The 26405-nt window shown below is 43.0% G+C and overlaps 1 protein-coding gene across 3 annotated transcripts in view; it reads right to left on the bottom strand.

Annotated features, from left to right (window-relative positions):
* The window catches only part of LOC117349688 (synaptonemal complex central element protein 1-like), a 160075-nt gene that overhangs the window by 80055 nt on the left and 53615 nt on the right, over nt 1-26405 (bottom strand). For all 3 annotated transcript variants that reach the window (XM_033923291.1, XM_033923298.1, XM_033923283.1), the window contains exons 5-6: nt 18241-18288; nt 17490-17544 (exon numbers count right to left, since the gene is read on the bottom strand). In XM_033923291.1, the coding sequence (XP_033779182.1) occupies nt 17490-17544; nt 18241-18288 (103 nt within the window). The remainder of the gene's footprint in view (nt 1-17489; nt 17545-18240; nt 18289-26405) is intronic.

Genomic DNA, 26405 nt, shown 5'->3' with positions numbered 1-26405 from the left:
GGAAATAAAATAGAACAAAAAGAGAAGAACAATAAGGATAAATTACAATAAAATTTCCAATTGGAAATTAGGGAAAAGGAAAAAGGAGGAACCTTTCTGAGCTACTGGGAGGACGGGATAAAAATCTAAATAAATAAATAAAGTAAATTCTTGAGAGAAGTAAAATGCCTTTAATTGGGCTTTAAATGTAATAAACTATTTTTCTTCACGAAGGTAAATGGGAAGAAAGTTCCAGAGAATGGTGCCATTACTGAAAATGAAGAATTTCTGTGTACATCAATGAATAATTGCCTAAAAGGAACACACAAAAGATGTTGGTCAGATGAACCACAAGATCTACATGCTGTATAGTGAACCAAACTATGCAGAAAAAGAGGAAATCCAGAGAACAGAAGTAAAAAAGTGATTATATTATTTTTGTGGGGGGGGGGGTTTGTTTTGGTTTTTTTAAGTAAGAAACAGGGAGAAGAGAAATTAAGCAGATATAATGCTGAAAAACAGTGAAAAGAGCAGAATATGAAATGCTGAGTAACTTAGCTTTTAGAAGTTCACAAAAATAACTTAGCTTTTAGAAGTTCACAAAAAATAAACCCTTCTCTTTCCTCTGTTAAATCTTATTTCCTCTTCATAAGAATAAGGGTAAGACTTATATTAACTCTAATTAAATCCTGGTGCCTGTGGCACAGGGTGACTAAAGTAGGGAAAATCCTGTTATAAATCCTGTGTTTTAGGGTAGCCATTGATTTGGTATAGAGCCTCCATTTCTGTTTAAAATCCTGTGTTTTAGGATAGCCACTGATTGGTATAGAGCCTGCATTTCTGTTTAAAATCCTGTGTTTTAGGATAGCCACTGATCTGGTATAGAGCCTGCATTTCTGTTTAAAATCCTGTGTTTTAGGGTAGCTACTGACCTGGTATAGAGCCTGTATTTCTGACTTACTAGTTTTTAGCCATTGTGTATGCTGATTAGGTAGAGAAGGGATGGGCTCTGATTTACTACTAAGGTTAACTGCATTATCTTTGGGACAGTGCTGTGAACAAGTCTGTCCTGTGAACTTCTAAAAGCTAAGTTACTCAGCATTTCATATTCTGCTCTTTTCACTGTTTTTCAGCATTATATCTGCTTAATTTCTCTTCTCCTCCCTGTTTCTTACTTAAAAAAACAAAAAAACACAAAAAAAAAACCCTTCTCTTTCCTTTGTTAAATCTTATTTCCTCTTTCCCTTCTTAGGAATAAGGGTAAGACTTATAGTCCCACCAACCCTAGGGACCACTTTTCATATATAGAGACCCAAATAATCAGGACTATTCAAATCAAGTCACTTCACAACCAATCAAGATGACCTTTAATTCCAAGACACACTATTTGGAGGCTTAAGGCTTGCCCCATCTGTCTTCAACTTGCTAGTATTAAGGAGGAGCTCTGCAAACTTAAATAGGAATTGAATACAATTAAAGCAGCTTCCATCACTCTACAAAATCATACCAACTTACCACCTCTACCTCAAAGAATAAAACAGCCCAGGAATAAATGGGTCACAGTAGGCTCAGGAAGACTGCGACATGTAACACAGAAACATCCACCTTCACTAATATTACCTCTACAGAATTCCTTCGCTCCACTAGTGCACTGCAATACTCAAGAAAACAGAAGGGAGGTGGGACTGGAACCAATGAAGGTAACTCAAGAGAACAAGCGCACCCTAAGCACAAATAAAAAAGCCAAAAACAGAAAACTATTACTGTTGGGGGATTCCATCATCAGAGGTATTAACCTTGGAACACAAGGCGAGGAGACCAAAATAGTGAAATGTCTTCCAGGATCCTCAGCTACCAGGAGTTCCAGGCAAATACAGACTATAATTAAAGAAGAAACTAAGGATTTTAACACTGATGCTGTTATCCATCTGGGAACAAATGACCTGGCCAACAACTCCACACTTGCAGCACAGAAAGCTTTTCGAGAGCTTGGTGAGGGCTTGAAACCTTTTGTAAAGACTAGCTTTTTCTGAAATACTGCCTGCATATGAAAAGGGAGAGCAAAGAGTGAAAAACACAGAGGACTTTAATAGATGGCTCAAATCCTGGTGTCATCAAGAAGGCTTCAGGTACATAGGAGGATGGAGAAATACATGGAAGGACAAGAAGCTATATTGCACTGATGGGCTACATACTACAGCAGGAAAAAGAAAAGATGTGATAGTAGAAAAGATTGCAACATAAACAATATCAGCAACTCATTTCTTAGTATTGCAACGGAAAGTGAAACAAAACAAAAATCCATACGAAAAAGGAGATTATCGCTGAAAAATAGCTGGAAAGCGATGACCACAAATGCTCGCAGTCTAAGTAACAAAGTTCATGATCTGCAAGCCCTGATGTTAGAGGCAGATCTAGATATTGTCGCTATCACAGAGACATGGTTCAGTGAATCACATGGATGGGATGCAAACATACCGGGATATAATCTTTTTAGTAAGGACAGAGATGGTCAAAAAGGTGGAGGAGTAGCTTTCTATGTAAAGATCAATATCCAAGCGACCGAAATGCATGGGACCTGGGGAGAGGAGGAAGCGATGTGGATCGCTCTGAAAACAGAAGATGGAACTTCTATCTACGTGGGTGTAGTCTACAGACCTCTGACTCAATCGCAGCAAATTGATAAGGATCTGATTGTGGATATCCAAAAGTTTGGAAGGAAAGAGGAGGTTCTGCTGTTGGGAGATTTCAACCTGCCGGATGCGGACTGGAATGTTCCGTCTGCGGAATCGGAAAGAAGTAGGGAGATTGTGGATGCCTTTCAAGAGGTTCTGCTCAGACAAATGGTGCCAGAACCCACAAGGGAAAAAGCGATATTGGATCTGGTCCTCACAAATGGAGAGAGTATCTCTAATGTTCGAGTGGGTGCTCACCTGGAAAGTAGTGATCATCAAATGGTTTGGTTTGATATAACGGCTAAAGTGGAGAGCGGCCGCACGATACTTAAAGTCCTAGATTTCAAATGTATGGACTTTAATGCAATGGGAGAGTACCTGAAGAAAGAGCTGTTAGGATGGGAGGACATAAGAGAAGTGGAAAGACAGTGGTCTAAGCTGAAAGGAGCGATAAAAATGGCTATGGACCTTTATGTGAAGAAAATCAATAAAAACAAGAGAAAAAGGAAGCCGATATGGTTCTCCAAACTAGTGGCGGAGAAAATAAAGGCGAAAGAGTTGGTGTTCGTGAAATATAAAAAAACCCAAGAAGAGGAGTGCAGAAAGGACTACAGGGTGAAACTGAAAGAAGCCAAGAGAGAGATATGTCTGGCGAAAGCACAGGCGGAAGAACAAATGGCTAAAAATGTAAAAAAGGGAGACAAAAATTTTTTCAGATATATTAGTGAAAGAGGTAAGATGAAAAATGGAATTGCTAAACTAAAAGATGCTGGGAACCGATATGTGGAGAGTGATGACGAAAAAAGCAAATGTGCTAAACCAGGGGTGCCCAACGCGTCGATCGCGATCGACCAGTAGCTCAGGAAGGCAACGTGAGTCGATCGCAGAGCCCATCCCGGGCTCTGTGATAGACTCGTGTTGCCGTCCCGATCTACCGGGCCTATCAGCCTTCCTCTCCCCGACGTCAAAGACACCGACGCCGGGCATTAGGCTATTTTTGTCATTTCGGGGGGGGGGGGGGGCGTGGCGGCGTGGCGGCGGCAGCAGCAACAGCCTAAAAAAGAAATCATCCTGGCCCGGGTCGGTGTCATACTCCGGAACTTCTACCTCTTCCAGCAGCCCTCTCCCTTCTACCTGCTTCTGGCCATACCCCCTGCTCCGCGGCTCTCTTCGGCAACTCAGCAGCAGCGATCGACACAAGCTTCTGACGTCGGGGCCTACCCTCTGCGAGTCCCGCTTGTTTCAACTTCCTTTTTCCACAAAGGCGGGACTCGTAGAGGGAAGGCCTCGATGTCGGCAGCTTGTCTTGATCACCGCTGCTGACGAGTTGCTTAAGAGAGCCGCGGAGCAGGGGGGTTTTGCCAGGTGCAGGTAGAAGGGAGAGGGCCAGATGCAGGACTCGTGGGTGAGGGAGCAGAAGAGAGAGAGAAAGAGAGAGGGGAGGGAAACAAAAGGAAATATTTCATACTGGGCTGGGCCGGAGTGGAGGGAGGGTGGAAAGATTCTGGCTACAGGGTGCATTAACAAAGGAAAAGGGGGGAAAGCTGAAACTGGAGATAGTGACACAAAGAAGAGAAAAAGTAAGCAGGACCTACTGAATAAGGATAGAGATACAGAGGGGACATGAAGAGGAGGTGAAATAGAGACATAGAAGTAATGCTGAAAAAGTGTGTGTGGGGGGGTGATAAAGACATTGAAAGGGCAAATGGTGAACATGGGGTAAAGACAAGGACAGAGACAAATGAAGATTCTGAAAAAGTGGTGAGATAGGGATATAGGTGAGATGGACACAAAGAAGGCTGATGCTGGAAAATAGGTGGAATGGTAATTCTGACAGACACAGAAGGGAAATGCTGGATCAAGGAGAGATGGGGCTCAGGCTGGATGGAATGAGGAGAAATGCCTTGTTGGCCTGGAACTTCCTCTCCTACGTCAGAATTGACGTCAGGGAGCGGAATGCTGGTCAGCGCGACGCTTCTGCAGGGAAAGCTTGGGACGGCGGTGGCTTGGGGGCTGTTCCCCGATGGCGGTGGCAGCAAACTGAGTGGCTTGGGGGAAGGCACGGAGAAAGAAAGAAAGGGGGCAGACAGGGAGACAGAAAGAAGGGGGAACAGGGAGACAGAAAGAAAAAGTTGGGGGAGAGAATGAGGTCTGGAGGAGAGGAAACATACAGGAGGCTGAAAGAAAGGAAGAAAGATTGGATGCACAGTCAGAAGAAGAAAGTGCAACCAGAGACTCATGAAATCACCAAACAGCAAGGGTAGGAAAAATGATTTTATTTTCAATTTAGTGATCAAAATGTGTCGGTTTTGAGAATTTATATCTGCTGTCTATATTTTGCACTATGGCTCCCTTTTACTAAGCCGCAATAGCGTTTTTTAGCGCAGGGAGCCTATGAGCATTGAGAGCAGCACGAGGCATTCAGCGTAACTCCCTGTGCTAAAACCTACTATTGTGGTTTAGTAAAAAGGGAGGGGGTGTATTTGTCTATTTTTGTATTTTGTTACTGAGGTGACATTGCATAGAGTCATCTGCCATGACCTCTTTGAAAAAACCCAGAATATGAATAATTAACATTTTCTCTGCCTTTCAGTGTGCTTTGTGGTTTTTTAAAAAAATTTTATTGTTGGTAGATCATTTTGACTTAGTCATTATAAAAGTAGCTTGCAAGCCCATAAAGTGTGGGCACCCCTGTGCTAAACAAATACTTCTGTTCTGTGTTCACAGAAGAAAATCCTGGAGAAGGACCGAGATTGTCTGGCAAAGTTATATGAGAAAATGGAGTAGATTCTGCGCCGTTCACGGAGGAGGGTGTTTATGAGCAACTTGAAAAACTGAAGGTGGACAAAGCGATGGGACCAGACGGGATCCATCCCAGGATACTAAGGGAGCTCAGAGAGGTTCTGGCGAGTCCTATTAAAGACTTGTTCAACAAATCTCTGGAGACGGGAGTGATTCCTGGGGATTGGAGGAGAGCGGATGTGGTCCCTATTCATAAAAGTGGTCACAGGGATGAAGCAGGAAACTACAGGCCGGTGAGCCTCACTTCAGTTGTTGGAAAAATAATGGAAGTGTTGCTGAAAGAAAGGATAGTGTACTTCCTTGAATCTAATGGGTTACAGGATCCGAGGCAACATGGCTTTACAAAAGGTAAATCGTGCCAAACGAACCTGATTGAATTTTTTGATTGGGTGACCAGAGAGCTGGATCGAGGACATATGCTAGGTATAATTTACTTAGATTTCAGCAAAGCCTTTGATACAGTTCCTCATAGGAGGCTGTTGAACAAACTTGAAGGGCTGAAGTTAGGACCCAAAGTGGTGAACTGGGTTAGAAACTAGCTGTCGGACAGACGCCAGAGGGTGGTGGTTAACGGAACATAAGAACATAAGAAATGCCTTCACCGGATCAGACCAAGGTCCATCTAGTCCGGCGATCCGCACACGCGGCGGCCCATTTAGGTACCCCTTTATGGAGACCCGGATTTACCGTATCCCTCAATATGATATGCAAGAAGGTATGCATCCAACTTGCGCTTGAATCCCAGTACAGTTGTCTCATCCACAACCTCCTCCGGGAGTGCATTCCAAGCATCCACCACGCGCTGTGTGAAAGAAAATTTCCTGACATTTGTCCTGAACCTGCTGCCACTCAGTTTCAGGCTATGACCTCTCGTCCGTGTCACAAGTCGCTCGTAGTAAGGAAAGCTGAGTAGTGGAGTCCCTCAGGGTTCGGTGCTGGGGCCAATCCTGTTCAATATGTTTGTGAGTGACATTGCTGAAGGGTTAGAAGGAAAAGTGTGCCTTTTTTCAGATGATACCAAGATTTGTAACAGAGTAGACACTGAAGAGGGAGTGGAAAATATGAAAAAGGATCTGCAAAAGTTAGAGGAATGGTCTAATGCCTGGCAACTAAAATTCAATGCAAAGAAATGCAGAGTAATGCATTTGGGGATTAATAATGGGAAGGAACCGTATATGCTGGGAGGTGAGAAGCTGATATGAACGGATCAGGAGGGGGACCTTGGGGTGATAGTGTCCGAAGATCTAAAGGCAAAAAAACAGTGTGACAAGGCAGTGGCTGCTGCCAGAAGGATGCTGGGCTGTATAAAGAGAGGCGTAACCAGTAGAAGGAAGAAGGTGTTGATGCCCCTGTACAGATCATTGGTAAGGCCTCACTTGGAGTATTGTGTTCAGTTTTGGAGACCGTATCTGGCGAAGGACGTAAGAAGACTTGAGGCGGTCCAGAGGATGATGAAAATGATAGGAGGCTTGCGCCAGAAGACGTATGAAGAGAGACTGGAAACCCTGAATATGTATACCCTAGAGGAAAGGAGAGACAGGGGAAATATGATTCAGACGTTCAAATACTTGAAGGGTATTAACATAGAACAAAATCTTTTCCAGAGAAAGGAAAATGGTAAAACCAGAGGACATAATTTGAGATTGAGGGGTGGTAGATTCAAGGACAAAGTTAGGAAATTCTACTTTACGGAGAGGGTGGTGGATGCCTGGAATGCGCTCCCGAGAGAGGTGGTGAAGAGTAAAACTGTGACTGAGTTCAAAGAAACGTGGGATGAACACAGAGGATCTAGAATCAGAAAATAATATTAAATATTGAACTAAGGCCAGTACTGGGCAGACTTGCACGGTCTGTGTCTGTATATGGCCGTTTGGGGGAGGATGGGCTGGAGAGAGCTTCAATGGCTGGGAGGGTTTAGATGGGATGGAGTAGGTTTTAACGGAGATTTCGGCAATTGGAACCCAAGCACAGTACCGGGTAGAGCTTTAGATTCTTGACCAGAATTAGCTAAGAAGAAAAAAAATTTAAAAATTTAAATTGAATCAGGTTGGGCAGACTGGATGGACCATTCGGGTCTTTATCTGCCGTCATCTACTATGTTACTATATTATATTTGTAAGGAATCTGGTAAGCTATAGGAAGAATATGTTCTGCTGTAAGAAGTGGAGTCACATAGTCGAATTTTGAACATCTATATAATAATCTAACAGCGGTATTTTGTACCAACTGTAAACGATGTAACTGGTAATTAGGTAAATTGATCAGAACTGAGTTACAGTAATCAAGTTTAGATAAAACTCCTAACTTGACAACTGTCTAATGCACTTAGTAAAGGAAAGTCCTTCAGGAGGAGATCTTCTTCTAGGAGGAGGAAGAGACGGATCTGAAGGTATACATATGATTCAGGAGCAGATTAAGTAGGCTCACATTCAGTATCAGTATGGTGATGCGAGAGATCAGAATCAACTTTATGAAGTCCAGGTGACAATGTAAGATGAAGATTTTGGAGGAAACCAGTGAGAGCAGTGAGAAGAGCTTCCTCGATGTCATCAGTACCGATCCAATGAAAATGAGGAGGAGGAATGACGCAAAAATCTTTTGCACCTGGAAGCATAGGAGTGATGTTATTGGGAACGGCGATGCTTCACTGTAGAGCATCAATGCTTCAATGAAGAGCATCACTGCTGCGATGCAGAGGATCGATGCCTCAATGGAGAATGTCAATGTCTACTGAAAGAACGCCGATAGGAAGTAGATTGACGTCTTGATGTAGACATGGAACTGGTATCATGTGGCATCGGAGTGTTATGCTTAGGCTGGGCTGGTACCAAGGGAGTTGATGTGAGCACCGTTGTTAAGTGTAATTTGAACATATCACTGAGCTCCCTTTGGAAAAACTCATTGACTTGTTCCCTGAAGATTTGCACTGGTACCCTTGGCTCAACAGCCAGTACCATCGGTATGGCAGAGTGTTGAGGGGGTGGGTGACCTCAATGAGGATGCCCCACCTGAAGAGACACAGCCTGCACTGAAGGAGAGCAATGGTATCGATATTTGGCCTGCATCGAGGGACTCGATGCTGTAGAGTCCTGCGACGCTTACTGGGAAGAGGAAGGCTTCTTAGCAGGCTTCCCTGATACAGGAATCATATCCGATGTCGATATTGGTGCTGCCAGTACCGAGGTCTTGGATTTATCCCCAGTGTACATGGTGGAGCTGAACAGCTTCCTTTTTTTTTTTAATCTTTATTAATTTTCAAAATTAATACAAAGTGCCAAGAATTATACAGACATTAATAATCAACGTAAGCACTTAAATTCAATCAATAACAATGCAGAAGAAAAATATCCCTCCCCTCCAACAATTTAATCAAGAAATAAACCAGAAAGATATCCCCCCCCCCCCACCCACCCCGTCCTGGATATATATAAAAATAAACAACAAATTTAAACAAAGACAACTATGTTGAAGTAACAAAGGATGTCAACGGGCCCCAAACCAATTTAAATAATTTACTATGCCCCAACATATCAGCATTCAACTTTTCGTATTTGAAACCTAAACACAAATTGGCCCACCAAAACGGAAAGTTGAGGCAGTCGCAATTTTTCCAATTGCGGGTTATCATTTGCATAGCAATCCCTGTCATAATTAGGAAAAGCCTGCCTTTGTAGCAATCCATGGGAGGCTTGATATGCAGCAATGTTCCACATATAATTGCCTCATACGTCAAAGGGATTGCTGATTCCAGTTTGAGGTTAATCTGTCCCCATATTGACTTCCAGAAGTTGAGTATCAAAGGACAATAGAACAACAGATGATCCAGTGTTCCTATGTCTAGATGACAGTGCCAGCATCTATTAGATTTAGAGCTGTCTAACTTATGTAACCTAACAGGGGTCCAAAAAGATCTATGTAACAGAAAAAACCATGTTTGTCTCATAGATGCTGACGCTGTACATCTCATCCTCCAAGTCCAAATTCGTGGCCATCGAGATGCAGAAATATATTGCTTTATCTCGATGCTCCAAATGTCCCTAAGACTATTTTTTGTTTTTTTATTCAAGAATTCAGAAATTAATTTATACCACCAGGCGGCCTGATGCCCTGGCAAATCTGTCTTGAAGCATAGGACCTGCAAACTATAATGATTTTTGAGATTCTGCCAATCAGGGAACCCACTCTGAATGGACTGCTTCAACGGCAATCACCTATAATTTTGAGATTTTGAAATATTGAATGATTGTTGCAGTCGTGAAAAGTCAAGCAGTTTCCCATTAGATATAACATCATCTAATGTATGAATGCCTGCCTGCATCCAATGCTTCCAGAAGATCCCAGACCCTCCTATTTGAACCTTGGAGTTTAGCCATAAAGATTGATAAGTGGATTTCTCTACTGGAACTTCTGTTAATTTATTAATAAATTTCAAGGTTTTCCAGGTGTCAAATAGAATACTATTGTCCTTAATATATCTGGGTAACTTGATACTCAACACATGAAACAATCGTAATGGGGACTTAGGGGTCCTTTTATCAAGCCGAGCTAGCAGGGTTAGCGCGCCGGACATTTCATCACGTGCTAACCCCCGCGGCCGGCTAAAAAACTAACACCTGCTCAATGCAGGCGTTAGCGGCTAGTGCAGCAGGCAGTTTAACGTGCGGTATTACGCCCGTTAAACCCCTACCGCAGCTTGATAAAAGAACCCCATAATTTGCCACTCTAAGTACAGCCAATCCGGAAGATTTTCCATAAGCTCGGGGAGGACCCAATACATACCCTAGCGCATTATATAGGCTTGATGGTACCTATAAATTTTGGGAAATTTACCCCACCCTCCGCAATTGGTTTCTGTAATGATACTAAAGCAATTCAAGCTGCTCTACCCAGCCAAATAAATTTGGTAAGTATACTATTTATTTTTTTATAAAAAGACCCCTGAAAAAACACTGGCAACATACCCATTTGGTAGCAAACCACAGGCAAAATTATCATCATAACCGTTTGAACTCTCCCCCACCAAGACAAATGTAATGGGTTCCATTGCTCACACATTTCTGCAACCTTCAGCAATAAAGATCTTTCATTTGCTTTCATCGTTTCCTCCAGCGTTTTATGAATCCAGATACCTAAATATTTTATACCCTCTTCTTTCCAAAGAAAGGGAAATGGATCAAACAATCCTTTTGGACAATGTACATTCAGCGGAAGAACCTCTGATTTACTCCAATTTATCTTATATCCTGAAAATTTCCCGAATCTATCAATCAGATCTAGTAAATATGGAATGGTAGTTTCAGGATTCCTCAAATGAAGCAAAATGTCATCTGCATACGCAGAGACTTTATATTCCCAACCTGCATAAGGAATACTCTGGATCTCCTTTGCCTGCTGAATAGCCAATAATAAGGGTTCCAGTATGATATCAAAAAGCAAAGGAGATTACGGACACCCTTGTCTAACTCCCCTTTCCAGACAGAAATGTTCCGAAAAAGTATTGTTGGATGCAACAAGCCTTCAATGAACATTTTTGCAAGGTAGAACAATGAGTAACATAGAAACATAGAAACATAGAAATAGACGGCAGATAAGGGCCACGGCCCATCTAGTCTGCCCACCCTAATGACCCTCCCCTACCTTTGCCTAGTGAATAGAGCCCACGTGTCGATCCCATTTGGCCTTAAAATCAGGCACGCTGCTGGCCTCAATCACCTGCAGTGGAAGACTATTCCAGCGATCAACCACCCTTTCAGTGAAAAAGAATTTCCTGGTGTCACCTCGTAGTTTCCCGCCTCTGATTTTCCACGGATGCCCTCTTGTTGCCGTGGGTCCCTTGAAAAAGAAGATATCTTCTTCCGCTACGATGCGGCCCGTGAGATACTTGAACGTCTCGATCATGTCCCCCCTCTCTCTGCGCTCCTCAAGCGAGTATAGCCGCAGTTTGTCTAACCTCTCTTCGTATGGGAGATCTTTGAGTCCCGAGACCATCCGGGTGGCCAGTCTCTGAACCGACTCCAATCTCAGCACATCTTTGCGATAATGTGGTCTCCAGAATTGCACACAGTATTCCAGGTGGGGCCTCACCATGGATCTATACAATGGCATAATGACTTCCGGCTTACGGCTGACGAAACCCCTGCGAATGCAACCTAGGATCTGTCTTGCCTTGGATGAGGCCTGCTCTACCTGGCTGGCAGCCTTCATGTCCTCACTGACGATCACCCCCAAGTCCCGTTCTGCAACCGTTCTTGTTAGGATCTCACCATTAAGAGTATAAGTCTTGTATGGATTGTGGTTGCCTAGGTGCATGACTTTGCATTTTTTGGCATTGAAGCTGAGTTGCCAGGTCCTAGACCAGCGCTCCAGTAGGAGTAGGTCGTGCATCATGTTGTCGGGCATTGAATCTTCGTCCGTTGTGCATTTTCCCACTACATTACTTAGTTTGGCGTCATCGGCGAATAATGCTATTTTACCTCGAAGCCCTTCTGCCAAGTCTCTTATAAAGATGTTGAATAGGGTCGGTCCCAAGACCGAACCCTGTGGCACTCCACTGATCACCTCCGTCATTTCTGAGGGGGTGCCGTTCACCACTACCCTTTGAAGCCTACCACCAAGCCAGTTCCTAACCCATTTAGGGCCCAAACACTGCAAACACCAACTATGCTGGTTTTAAGAAAGGTTTGGACAAGTTCCTGGAGGAAAAGTCCATAGTCTGTTATTAAGAAAGACATGGAGAAAGCCACTGCTTGCCCTGGATCAGTAGCATGGAATATTGCTACTCTCGTGTCTCAGTTAGGGCGCTGGTCTTTGACCAGAGGGCCGCCGCATGAGCGGACTGCTGGGCACAATGGACCACCGGTCTGACCCAGCAGCAGCAATTCTTATATTCTTTGAGAAGAGGGTTATTGACAATTACTATGAGACTGGCAAAACCAAAAGGGTTGGAGGGAAGTTGGCATCTAAGTGGAGAATAAATTTTGTAGAACTGCTTGGATGAACCTATTATCCCATCTGGAATGATTCTCCAAACAATAGTGGAATGTGAATGTATGAATTGAGGACCAGGTGGCTACTTTACAGATGTCCTCGATGGGAGTGGTCTAAAGAAGTCAAAGAAACCCGAAAAAATGGAAGGTAAACCAAACAATACAAAAGCAAAAACCTCCCAACCCCAAGAATAGTAACTGGACAAGGGAGAGAGACAAGAGCAGGACCAACGAAACTACACACCACAATCTGTAAATAATTTTTAATACACGGGAGAGCCCTCAGTCACACAGCCACCCACTGAAAGACTCAGTGGAACAGGCTGTCACTTGGCTTACACCCAGAAGAGTGTTAACTGTAAAACATCCCCGGGCTCTACTCCGTGTTTTTTTCAATAAAGTGCACCCAACAGTGCTAAGTGTGAAAAAAGATATAAATAAATCAAAAAAACACACTTTACCATTAACTACAATTGTCTCTGCCCCTTGTCCAGGGGGCCAAAACGTCCAAGTCCAGCAGAGCAAAAAAACCAACAGGAAGTACTCAGCTTCTCCATGGAGACAAACAGCCAGCAAAGATATTATTCGTCCAACGGGACTCCGTTTCGGGGGTGCACACCCCCTTCTTCAGGAACGGCTGGGCTGCGCTGTGACCATCTCAATCATCCGGCACAGCATAGATTGACAAAGCAGGAAATGGCCATTGCTGGGCATGATGGACCACTGGTCTGACCCAGCAGCGGCAATTCTTATGTTATGTTCTTAATCCTATATAATGCGCACTCCTACCTGCGTGTTCCATTTTCCCTGATCCATGAGGTGTATGTCTTTGGCGGCAGGAGTGCACATGTGCGAGTCCCCAGCCTTCCAGCACCTAACTATACTTGTGGCAGGACTGGCCGCCAGTGATGGACTCCCTGCTCTCTTGCAGCAAAAAACAGTAAGTTTTTCGCGGTCTCCCATCCCTTCCCGACGTCTGACCGGGCCCCCCTTCCCTTCCCGCGCTCCAGACTCCAAACCTGTTTCCAGCACTCTACACACGCTGCTTTGGGGCCTTCTACTGCCCTAATTTGCTCTGCCGCGTCTCTGATGATGTCATCAGGAACGTGCCAGAATAAATCAGGACAGTAGAAGGCCACGAAACAGTGTGTGTAAAGTGCTGCAGACGCTGCTAGAGTCGGCAGGATTGTTGGGACCACGGGAAGGGAAGGGGGGCAAGGGACTAAGGGAGCCGGCCAGACTTCTAGCACCCGTTAATGTAACGGGCTAAAATACTAGTACGAATATAAGTCGAGATCCCAATTTACCCCCAAAAAGGAGGAAAAATGGTTGACTCGAATATAAGTCAGGCGGCTTAATATTTAAGTACCCTGCCCTGTCAGGCTCTGCACACAGGCCCCTCCCTTTCAGGCACTGCACCCAGCCATATTCCTTCCCTCCCTCCTTGATGGCTCTGCACCCATCTCCCTTTGTTCCTTCCCTCCCTCGCCTGTCAGGCTCTGCACCCAGTCCTCCTCCCTCCCCAGTCAAACTCTGCACCCACTCCCCTCCCTCCCAGGCTCTGCACCCTGTCCCCCCTCACTGCTCTGTCCTCGAACCTCCTCTGCCGACCCCTGGTGGTCCAGAGGTGCAGCGGGCAGGAACAAGCTTTCTGCACTCCTGCTCCGCTGCTAACCCGGTCGGTGGTGGCTGCCGCAAGATCGAGTTTCTTCAGCTGTCAAATTTCATACCATTCTTCAAGCTGTATCAGGTCTTTCTTTAAGTTATTCACACCATCCGGGTATCATCCCCAAAGAGGCAAATCTTACCTGACAGCCCTTCAGCAATATCACTTATAAAAATGTTACAAAGAACAGGCCCAAGAACAGAACCTTGAGGCACACCACTGGTAACATCCCTTTCCTCAGAGTGATCTCCATTGACCACTACCCTCTGTTGTCTTCCACTTAACCAGTTCTTGATCCAGCCAGTCACTTTGGGCCCATCCCAAGAGCACTCAGTTTATTTATTAGACTATGTCTGTGTGGAATACTGTCAAAGGCTTTGCTAAAGTCTAAATACACCACACCTAGTGTACTCACTCTACCCAATTCTCTAGTCACCAGTCAAGGAAATTGATCAGTTTTGTCTGACAAGACCTACCTCTAGTGAATCCATGTTGCCTCTGGTCCTGTAATCCATCAGATTCCAGAAACTTCACCATTCTCTGTTTTAAAAGCTTTCCCATTAATTAGCTTACCACAGAAGTCAGACTTATTGGCCTGTAATTCCTTACTTCTTCCTTACTTCCACTTTTGTGTAGAGGGACCACATCTGCCCTTCTCAGCCCTCCAGTACCACTCCCGTTGATGCATGCTTGGATGGGGAGACATGTTTATGCTTAGCTTTTTTACAAGGCTCCCCCGATGATGGTAGAACCAACAATGAAGAGGTGGAATGGATCATTGATGCCATCAGTGCTGGTGTTGATGCTGGAGTGACTAAAGGTTGAGAATTGGCATTGGAGTCTCCAGTCATAGTTGAACTGAAAAGTTTCTTGAGTTGCAACTTCCTGGCTTTAAATGACCTTTTCTGCAAATGAGAGCAGAGCTTGCAGGAAATGTCTCGATAGTCAGGACCAAGGCACAGGACACACCAGTTATGAAGGTATATCTGAGATGTTCCTGTGGCATCGAGTACACTGCTTGAAGCCATTATGAACCTTGGAAATCAAAGGAAAAACCGCTGTCACTAGGTCAAATGACTCTATTGTCCGGGAAGGTCAAGTAGATGGAATGTCCAAAAAAAAATCAATGCTCCCAGCCTGAAAACAGGTTGAAAAGAGCTCAAAGGCTCAAAAAACAAAATTGGAAAAAATTTTTAAACCGAATGAAAGAAAAAGAAAAGAAATATAAAAATATGACTAAAACTAAGGGAAAAATTAAACGAGAAGGCACTAAAGAACAGCTTCTCAGCTCTATGGAAAATTGAAAATTGATGGTCTTGTGAGCAAGTGTTGTGCGGGAAGTGTGTGTCATGCGTGCTGTATGAGCAGTCAAAGTTTTAAAGTAACAGTACACTTTTTAACTGTCCATGCTGGGTTCCATGGATGACATCACCCACATGTAAGAATATACTGCTTGCTTGTCCTCAGATAAGCTAAATTATCCAGTTTCAAGCTTTAGATTTTGGGATAATTCCTGATTTCGGACCACTCCATCTGAGTACATTATGGGTTTTGCAGTACCGATTTCTTGGGCAGGATCAGACACTACAAATCCCACACTGCTTTGGAATGTCAGTTCATAACCAGTGTTGGCCAAAAAATTCCAACATGGAACTGGGTAGGGTTACCAGATGTCCGGGTTTCCCCAGACATTCATCTTTTTGAGGACTGTGGCACGAGTCTGGTCAGCTTTTTAGTTTTATAAATTTTGTCCAGGAAAACCGGACATCTAGTACCCCCTGAGTAGCTCACGCAGATTCCTCCCTCCCCTCCTGAAGTAAACACCCTGCCTTCGGTGTCCCAAAAGCTTTCTTTCTGCTACTGCTTTCCGCCTATTTGGGTTCAGGAAGCAGTAGCAGAGGAGGAGCTTCCGGTTCACCGAAGGCAGCGTGTTTACTTCAATCACACTGCCAATAGCCTAAAGACTTACAGCAGAACCAGGTGAGCAAGCACTGGATCCCAGGGGGGGGAATGGAAGGACAGCATGGGGAGGGTAGGAGATGCTGGACCCATGGGGATGGGGAGAAAAGGGAAGGAAAGATGCCAGACCTCTAGGGGAGGGAATGGAAAGGGTAGATAAAGATGCCAAACCACAGGGAAAGGGAAGGAAAGAAATGTCAGATCACTGGATGGGGAAGCGCGGGGGGGAGGGGGGGAAGAAGAGAGAGATGTCAGACCAGTGAAAGGAAGGAGGAGGGAGGAATTCCAGACTAAGGCAGGGGGAGGGGAAGGGAAAGACAGAGACATGCCTGACCAGAAAGGGGAGAGAGATGCCACACTGTGGAAAGGAGAGGATAGGAGGTGGAAAGGGGGGAAGACAGATGTCAGACCATAAGAGAGGGAAAGAGAAGGAGGAGATGGAGGGGAAGGGGAGAGAGAGGGAAGAAATGTTTATGGATAGATGGGAATAGGGGAGAAGAAAGAGGGAGGAGATGGCACACATGAATGGTGGGAAAGGGCAGAGAGAGAGAGAGAGAGAGGAGAAAGTGCAAATGAATAGATGGGAAGAGAAGACATGAAAAAGTAGATAGATTTGAGAAGAAAGCAGAAAAATGGAAGAAATTTGAACATTAAGTTAATACCAAAAATGGATGTAGGGCAGAAAGTAAAGGAGAGAAAACAGTAAATGGATAAGAAGGCCTTGGAAACAGAGTTAAGAGTACAGACGGAAGGAAGTGCAACCAGAGATTGGGAAAAGATGAGTAGAAAAATAAAATCACCAGACAACAAAGGTAGGAAACGTGATTTTATTTTAGTGATTGAAATGTATCCGTTTTCAGAATTTACATCTGGTGTCTATACTTTGCACTGTTCAGGAAGAAATGTATTTCTGTTTCTCTTTTGTTGCACTGCATGCAGCCTGGCATCTTAGGATTTCATTTGTGGTCCTGTATTTGAATAGAGTTTATCTGTGTTCTACATGTGTGACCAAGGCCAGGTGTTCTGATAGGAACGAACATCATGAAGCGTTATTGGTATCATGGCACCAAGTAGGAAGATATTTGTCAGCAGTTTGTCTGGGTTTTGAAAGGTCCTGAACTTGGGGCTGCGTCTGGAGGGCCTCTGTGCATGTGTGGATGTTGACGTGAATCGGGTAGGGCCACGGGTAGAATGGGGCAGGGTCTGGGGGCGGAACAGGGTGGGGAAATCTGGTAAGCCTAGAACTGGGTATCTTGGCTTTTCTGCAACTGAAGACATGCAACATGCTAGCTTGCTGCATGTGCACCTTTCTGGCCTCACCCCATCATTTATGCATAACAGCTAACAAAAGTAGGAGGAGAAGTAGGTTGGCGATTGTCCCAGTAATGTAAACAGAGTTCATAAGTAAAGCATTGCATTTACCTCTGTGTTTCTGCCTCCTTCTCATCACATCGCAGTTGTAGGAGCCCAAGAGCTTCTGCAAGTGAAGTTAAAATATCTTGTACATGACCCACACTTGTAAAGTCTTATGAGAGAGAGATTTGGAGAGGACTGATCAGAGCATAATAAATCCTTGGGGCCTATGAAGCATAAGGTGCTAAGCAGCAGCTGAGGGAAAATAATTACTGCTATAGGGGATCTGGCTATGATGGCCACAAAATAGCACTCAAGAGATTCATCCTGTTCACATTCTTTCCAGCCTCCTATCAGCAAGGAAAAGGGGATGGGATTTGATATGCCATTCTGTTCAGGAAGAAATGTAACCATTCTGTGGTTACAATCAAAGCAGTTTACATATTATATACAGGTACTTATTTTGTACCTGGGGCATTGGAGGATTAGGTGACTTGCCCTGAGTCACATGGAACTGGAGTGGAATTTGAACCCAATTGCCTTGGCTCTCAGGTTGTCACACTAACCATTGGACTATTCCTCCAAAAGGAATTACCTTCCTCCACTTCCCCCCACTCAGCCCACTACCATGGATTCTGGGGCCTAAGACAGGAGGAAAAAAAATCAAACAAATACAAAAAGGTGAGTTGAAAGAGACAAGGACATGTCAATGTCCTGTTGAAACATCTCAGAACAAAGGAGATTTTCAAGAGAGTATAAACAGAAAAAAACATGGGTATTTTCTTAGCTCCTTAAGGATCAAAACCATGTCACATGTCACCTTGCTTTTGGTGAAGTGCTTCCTCCAGATATGTCTTCTCAGTATTTACTATTAAAAAAAATATATAGGAAAATAAGAGTTTGTGTGAAACAATTCATCCTCAACACACAGAAGAGGAAAACCACAAGGAAACTAGCTTCTTCCACTGCTGAATTATACAGAAGAAGCTACAATTTAGAACCATTCATTACATGAACTAATAGGATTAAAGAAAGGACTATAACACCATGTTTTTAGAAAGTAGATCTTTAGGGTTCAATTTGCAAGTCCAGGATGCTATCACTATATTAGAGGAGAAACACCATAAACTGAGCTAGTAAGAAAATCCCATATACCTTTTCCTCTCATTTTTTACTTAGGTTGAACAGTCAAACATCTTCATTCATCACTCCTGCCTGTCCAGTCCTAATTAAATTAATAGGAGCTACATCAAACTTCAGAGCATAAAATAAATATTCTCCTCACTTCTGGGCACACTACCCATCTCCTATCTGTTCTGAGTTCAGCAAGAGTTGGCCTGGGGAGAACAGAAGGCCAAGCTACTCAGTTCCTACCAAAATTAACCATGGCAAAATTTGTTAAAGATAACATTTGTTGTACATTCTATGAGGCTATAAAGAACTGAGCAGTGTTTTGAAAACCATTAACCAGACACTAGAGGGGTATATTATGAGGATACCACAAACACAGCTGCTTAACCAAGTCACTTAATCCCCCCCATTGCCCCAGGTACATTAGATAGATTGTGAGCCCACAGGACAGACAGGGAAAATGGTTGAGTACCTGAATAAATTCATGTAAACCGTTATGAGCTCTCTGGAGAAAATGGTATAGAACAGTGTTTTTCAACCTTTTTAATAATAATAATAACAGCTTATATACCGCAATACCGTGAAGTTCTATGCGGTTTACAAAGATTAAGCAAAGATACAAATTGATTGACTTTAAGAGGGGAGGAAGAAAGAGGGTTAATAGGACAGGAAATCCATTTTTGAGGAGAGAGTGATCAATAGAACAAGTTAATCGCTATAGAGGGGAGAGAGAGGAGAGGATCAGTTGTCTAGATACTTTTGGAACAGGTGTGTTTTCAGATGTTTCCTAAATTCCTCATAAGTAGTGGGCGAAAGCAATTGTTCTAGGTCTTTACCCCATGATGCTGCTTGGTGCAAGAGAAGATGTTCATGGTGTTTTTTTCAGTTTACAACTTCTCACTGGGGGGGAAACGAAGTTGGAATGCGAGCTTCTCTTGTGTCTGTTGGCTGAGAAGACGAAAAGGTCAGTTATATATTTAGGGGCAAGTCCGTGTAGTGCTTTGAAGCAGAAGCAGGCAAATTTAAACTTTACGCGCGCCTCCATTGGCAGCCAATGCAGCTGCCGGTAGTAGGGTGTCACGTGGTCAAACTTCCTCAGCCCAAAGATCAGTGTGACCGCTGCATTTTGCATCAATTGTAAACGCTGCATGTTCTTTTGGGAAATTGCTAAATAGGCGATGTTTCAGTAGTCAAGTAGACTCAGTACGAGGGATTGGACTAGGGTTCTGAATGCCACTGTATCGAAATAAGCTTTAATGGATCTGAGTTTCCAGAGAGTAAAAAATCCCTTTCTGATCAAGGAGTCCATCTGGTCTCTCATGGTTAGGCACTGATCCAAAGTTACACCTAGTATCTTTATGGTAGGTTGGATAGGGTAATTAAGATTATTGATACATAGTGGTGATTTGGTGTCAAGCAGATGTGGCGAAGCAACGAAGAAAGTTGTTTTTTCTGAATTAAGTTTAAACCTATGGACCGGCAGAAATAAAAAAATTATTCTGTGGACCGGCATCGGTCCGTTGGCCGGTGGTTGAAGAACACTGGGCTAAGTTGTGGGCCAGACCCCGCCCATCTCTACCCAATCTCCACCCCAGACCCCGCCCCCATAATAGTACTAATTGCACCTTGCACATCCCTTGCCTCATCTGGAAGCCTTCCCTCTGACGTTGCAATGTCAGAGAGAAGGCTTCCGGTTCAGGCGCAGGATGCCCGTAGGAGCCACTGCCCGTGGCTTTGTGCACTGAATCAGTGAGGAAGAGGGAGCTGGCTCGAAGATACGCTGCACTGATCGCACCGTGGGCCGGCGATTGAAGAACACTGTTTTGGGCCTGATACACGTGCTGGCCCTGTGGACTGGCAGGAAATTTCTGTGGACCGGCACTGGTCCATGGACTGGTGGTTGAAGAACACTGGTATAGAAAATTGAACAAACAAACCATTAAATAAACAAATAAACAAATAAATAAATAACAAGTGTGAAATCTTTCCAGAGGGGAGGGAGGAAAGAGTATTCTCAAACTGAATGGATTGCAAACACAACAGAGGAGGAGTAAATTGTTTCTCACCAATAACACTGGTCAACAAGTATTTTGCTATTGGAGTTCTGTCACCTGTACCTTAACAAGGGCCACATGCTGACTCTAAATCTGAAAACAATTTTTGTCTATCACATCCTGTTTTTAAGTTATGTGTCAGTTTGTGTTTATATTATTTTCATCAATAACGCTACTGTGAAGCGTCGGTATTTTACTGTTAAGGCAGTATGATGGGAGACTATTGTTGGTTCTTGGAAAGAGAGACAAATGTACAGTACAAGCGTAAAAGCAAATGTTTCAAACATTTCTGAACATGCTGACATCACTTTTGTGTGAGTTAATAGAGATGTAAATATATGCTGTAACATGTCTCCTTATTGTCTTTGTATTTGTTTTCAGAATAAACTCCTTAACACAAGCTTGGTGGGACACAGTTCATACTCACAGTATTGTGCCGATATGGCAAACTGTCTAAAAAATCAGTAATGTGTATCTCAGAAACCTGACATGCTAGCTGAATTTAAATTACAGATCTGAAATCAGTGTCATTAAATTAATTAAGAACACTTCTTACGTTCTCAGTAGCAAAGAAAAACTTTTTTTGTTGACCAGTGTAATGAGTGTTTTCTGTAGAACGCAAAGTTGACCAGGCACACAAGTGAGAAGTGGTGTAGCCAGGCTTTCAATTTGGGGATCCTGAGCCTAAAATGGGTGGACACAAAATGTTGTCCCAGCTCTTCTTCCACATCCACCCTGTTCTCCATGCTCCAAGCTAAGTTTCAGGGAAGCAAAAAAAGGTCACACAGGAGCGAGGGTGTCTGCATCTTCCTACTATCTCTCTTCCAAATACATATGGTAGCTTCCATCTTTTACTAACAAATGATGTTTTTTTTTCAAAGCAGGCAGGCAGACATGGGGTCCTCTCTTGGGGCCCTAATTGTATCACTCTAATATCATCCCTGACATCTATTTTGCACAGTACCAAAGGAAATGCATCTCTTTCCTAGCATCAGAGCAGATGAATCCAGAAACTTCTGGGTTATGACCATCTATCAGCAGGTGGAGATTAAGTACAGAAATGAACTCAATCTTATAGGACAAAAAGGTTTCTGGTTATCCAGTATTGCTTTATCTCTAGTAGGTGGTGAATGGTCTCCCTTATGCTCCTAGTTTCATCGGGCCACTTGGGCTCCTATTTTAGTTTTCTGGTCCAATTGAGCTAGGGGTTTTAGGCTTCAGCTATTGCCATTTTTGAGGTATATTTGGTGAAGCCAGGTCCTTCCACTCCCCCCCCCTTCCCCGCCACAGTCTTTTCCTTCCATCCAATTGGGAAAAAAAAAAAAAAGTGAGTTCAGGAAACAGATTTTCTATTGTCAGCAGCTTCTTCCATAGGATGGGTTGAGTATCTATAAGCCCAGCCGTTCCTCACAGAGAAATTGTTGATTCTGTCTTCCCTATTCTCAGCACATCTGAGGAGAACACTTCTTTAAATTATTTACTACTATTAGGTATTGATAAATTGTGGCTTTCTTTTGCTTTGGTTTTCATGGCAGCTGGGGAGCATAGGCCTCTGGATTAATCTGATGTGACTAAAGGAAAAAAATTATCAGGTAAGAATTTTCCTCCCTTAACATCAGTGCAGATAAATCTAGAAACTTGTGGGATGTAGCAAGGGTGGAACATAAAACACTAGTGGAGATAACTGAATCTTCAAAGGATGCTTCTAATCTAACTGTAATATCCAAACAATAATGCTCCAATTGCTCAGGAGATATGAAATACAGTTGAGACATAGCTCTGGCCACCCACAGACTGGGTAATTGATTCCTGCATAGCTTTGTGAACAGGAAATGATTTTGGAGGTTTCTTGGTGCTAGCCCTTATTAGATTTGTAGCAGAGGCAGCTGGAAAGGCAAAAGAAGAAATATTAAGCACCTATAGGCCTTAGTAAGAAATATAAGGAGTTCCTCTATGAAATATCCTAACTGCTGTAGGATCATCAACTTCATCCATAAAGCACAGTTAACTTACCTGTAACAAGTGTTATCCGAGGACTGCAGGCAGATATTCTCACATATGGGTGACATCATCCATGGAGCCCAATATGGACAGTCCAAAAGTGTAGTATCACTTTAACTCTTCAGAAGTCTCAAGACAGCCTGTACTGCAAATGCGAGAGTGCCTTCCTGCTTGATGTAAAAAAAATCTAAGAAGCCAACTAGGGGAGGTGGAAGTATTATTAGAATATCTGCCTGCTGTCCTGGATAATACCTGTTACAGGTAAGTATCTGTGCTTTATCCCAGGACAAGGAGGCAGCATAATCTCATAGAAGGAGCTCCTGAGCTACTTCAGAAGGGATGAAGAGAAGTTGGCATTTAAACAGAAAATAAATTTTGTAGAACTGCTTGGCCGAACCAACTATCCCATCTGGAATGAGTCTCCAGACAGTAATGGGATGTGAAAGTATATATTGAGAATCAGGTGGCTGCTTTACAGATGTCCTCAATTGGAATGGAATGAAGAAAAGCAACTGCCATTGCTCTATCTTTATGTGCAGAGAAACAGCCTTCCAACGGTAGCCCAGCCCAAGCTTATCAAAAGGAGATTCAGTCCAATAACAACCCAGAGATTGTTCTCTTAGTTGCAGGAATACCCAGTCTGTTGGAATCAAATAAGAGGAACAGCTGAGTAGAGGTTCTATGAGGCTTTGTTCAATCAAGGTAGTAAGCTAAAGCACATTTGCAGTCCGATGTATGCAGAGCAGCTGCACCAGGATAGGAATGCGGTTTTGGAAAGATGACTTGTGGATCTATAGACTGGTTGAGGTGGAATTCCGAGATTACCTTTGGCACAAATTTGGGATGAGTACGAAGGACCACTCTTTTGTGATAGAATGTGGTATAAGGTGGGTCTGAAGCTAGTGCCTGAAGTTCACTGACCCAACGAGCTGAAGTGATGCAAATGAGGAAGACCACTTTCCAAGTGAGATACCTGAGGGAGGAAGATGCTAGTGGTTCAAAAGGCAGCATCATGAGAATGGAAAATACAACATTGAGGTCTGAAGCAACTAGAGGAGGTTTGATTGGAGGTTTTGAATATAAGAGGCCTTTCATAAATCTGGAGACTAATGGGTTTATCATTGAGAAGGACTTGAAAAGCACTGATGGCACTAAGGTGCATCCTTACTGAAGCAGTCCTAAGTCCAGAATTGGAAAGGTGCAGGAGATAGCCCAACACTGAGAGCAGAGGATACATATTTGGCAGTAATGCATGTGGGAACACCAGAAGGTGACACGAGTCCACTTGGAATGGTAACAGTGCTGTGTGGATGGTTTCCTGGCAGCATCTATTATAACTAAAATTGGAGAGGATAAATCAAAGTCAGTTACACAGTTGGAGAGAGGTACCAGGCTGTGAGAGCCAGTGACTGTAGAATCGGGTGGCAGAGGGAATGCTCCTTCTGAATGATTACAGTTGGGAAAATCTGTAGAAGAATTGGTTCCTTGACACTGAGTTACAGAAGAAGGAGGGAAACAGGGCTGCCTCGGCCAATTGCATATCTGTTCCTGAAGTATTTAGGCAACTAACCTGTACAATCCTACTCCACAATAACTGATCTCTAGCGCTGTTGATAACTAGCTTCTAACTTTCTTAATTCTACTTAATTTGTAACATCATTTAACCATTGTAAACCGCAAAGAACTTCACGGTCCTGCGGTATATAAACTGTTATTATTATTATTATTATTTAGAGCAATGAGAATCAAGTCTGCTGGTTCCTGATTGAGTTTGAATAGAACTTTCCCCATTAAGGGTATTGGCAGAAAGGCCTAGAGAAATTTGTTCATCCAGTTGAAGAGGAAGGCATCTGAGTCCAGATAGTGAGGCGAATGTAGTCTGGAGGAATAAGGTGGAAGTTTGTGATTGACGGGAGATGCAAACAGATCTATTTGGGGAGTGCCCTCTTGTTGAGAAAAGCTGTTGAACTATCTTTGAGCTCAGTGACCATTCATGAGTTTGAAGGAATCTGCTCAGCCTGCTTGCCTGTCAGGTAAACAGCTTTGAGAAAGATGTTTTGTGGAATGGCCCAATTCTAGATGTGAGTCGCTTCTTGGTAAAGGAGGTGAGATCCAGTGCCCCCTTGATTGTTGAAATAGTACATGGTGACTTGATTGCCCGTCCGTTTCAGGACTATTTGATGGGGTAGGCGGTTCTGAAATGTGTGAAGTGTTTTGCAGATTGCTCGCAGTTCTAGCAGATTGATGTGAAAGGATTTCTCTTGAACTGTCCAAGTCCCTTGAGTACAAAGTCCGTCCAGGTGAGTTCCCCATCCAGACATGGACGCATTTGTTGTTAATATTTTCTGATGCGGGGGGGACATGGAATAGTAGGTCCCTGGATAGATTGGAGGGGATGAACCACCACTGCAGGGATTGACAGAGAAGTGAGGTGACTTTGAGCTGATGGGAGATGGGATCAGCCTTAGTCCATTTGTGGATTTCTTTTTGAAAGATTTGGTCAGTTCAAGTGACACCTATATTAAAGATACTGTTCACTTTTTGAACATTTTGTCATCAGTTCCAGTTGAAAATTTTCTGTTTTTGATGGTTACCCTAGACGTCACCTCCCTATATACAGTCATCCCACAGGATTCGGCAATTCAAGTTGTTAAAAAAGCTCTTTTTTCATCTGCAAGGCCATTTTTAATACCACCTGAATTTCTTATACAATTAACAAGGTTAGCCCTAAAAGAAAATTTTTTCATCTTTGAAAAAGAGTTGTATTTACAACTCACAGGTGTAGCAATGGGAGCTACATTTGCACCTTTGATCGCTAACCTTTATATGATTGAGTTTGAGAAAACATGGATTAAAAATTCTCCTTTTGACTCGTTGATTTATTCATGGCACAGATACATCGATGATGTATTTCTTCTTTGGAAAGGAACTCAGAATGAGCTTGCTTCTTTTTTTATCTGGCTCAATTCCTGTGATACAAATATCAAATTTTCTATGGAATTTTCCAACAAGAATATACATTTTTTAGATGTTGAAATTTGTCAAATTAAGAACATGTTTGTGACCAAAGTCTTCACTAAAAATACTGACAGGAATACTTTTCTCAAATATGATAGTTGCCATCCGCGGAAGTTAAAGGAAAGCTTACCATTCTCCCAAATGCTAAGAATCTGAAGAAATTGCACTGATATTGATGAATTTAAAAGACAATCGAAGAAACTACAAGAAAAACTAACTTTAAGAGGATATCCTAACCATGTGGTAGAAAAAGCAAGACGTCGAGCGAAATATATCAACTGGGACCATCTATTAGATGTTAAAAGGAATAATCCCTTTGAAGATGACGTAGAGACCTGTGTACTTAGATATTCTTCCAATAGTAATACAGTCACACAGATTATTAGAAACAATTGGAAGATTATGAAACTCCATCCAATCTTCGAAAAAAAGGATTTTAGGATTACTTTTTCCAGAAATTTAAATCTAAAGGAGATTTTATGTCCTTCTATAATGAAATCTATTACATCATCGCAACATTTAAAAGGCCATTTCAAGTGCCTTTCATGTAGTATTTGTGACATTACTTTACAAAGTAAGATTTTTACCAACCCACAGAATAACAAGCAATATACACTGAGGCACTTTACTAACTGCAGATCCACCTTTATTATTTACGTTATTCTTTGTCCATGCAACATGTTATATGTTGACTTGACTACACGAGATCTAAAAGCCAGATTATGTGAACATAAATCAAATTTGAAACGTAACAGAAGTTCTGACGTTATAGTTGAACATT

Source organism: Geotrypetes seraphini, chromosome 1, assembly GCF_902459505.1.
Source record: "Geotrypetes seraphini chromosome 1, aGeoSer1.1, whole genome shotgun sequence".
Classification (NCBI taxonomy): domain Eukaryota; kingdom Metazoa; phylum Chordata; class Amphibia; order Gymnophiona; family Dermophiidae; genus Geotrypetes; species Geotrypetes seraphini.
The sequence above is the reverse complement of the archived record's forward strand: the minus strand, read 5'-3'. Positions and strand labels throughout refer to the sequence as shown.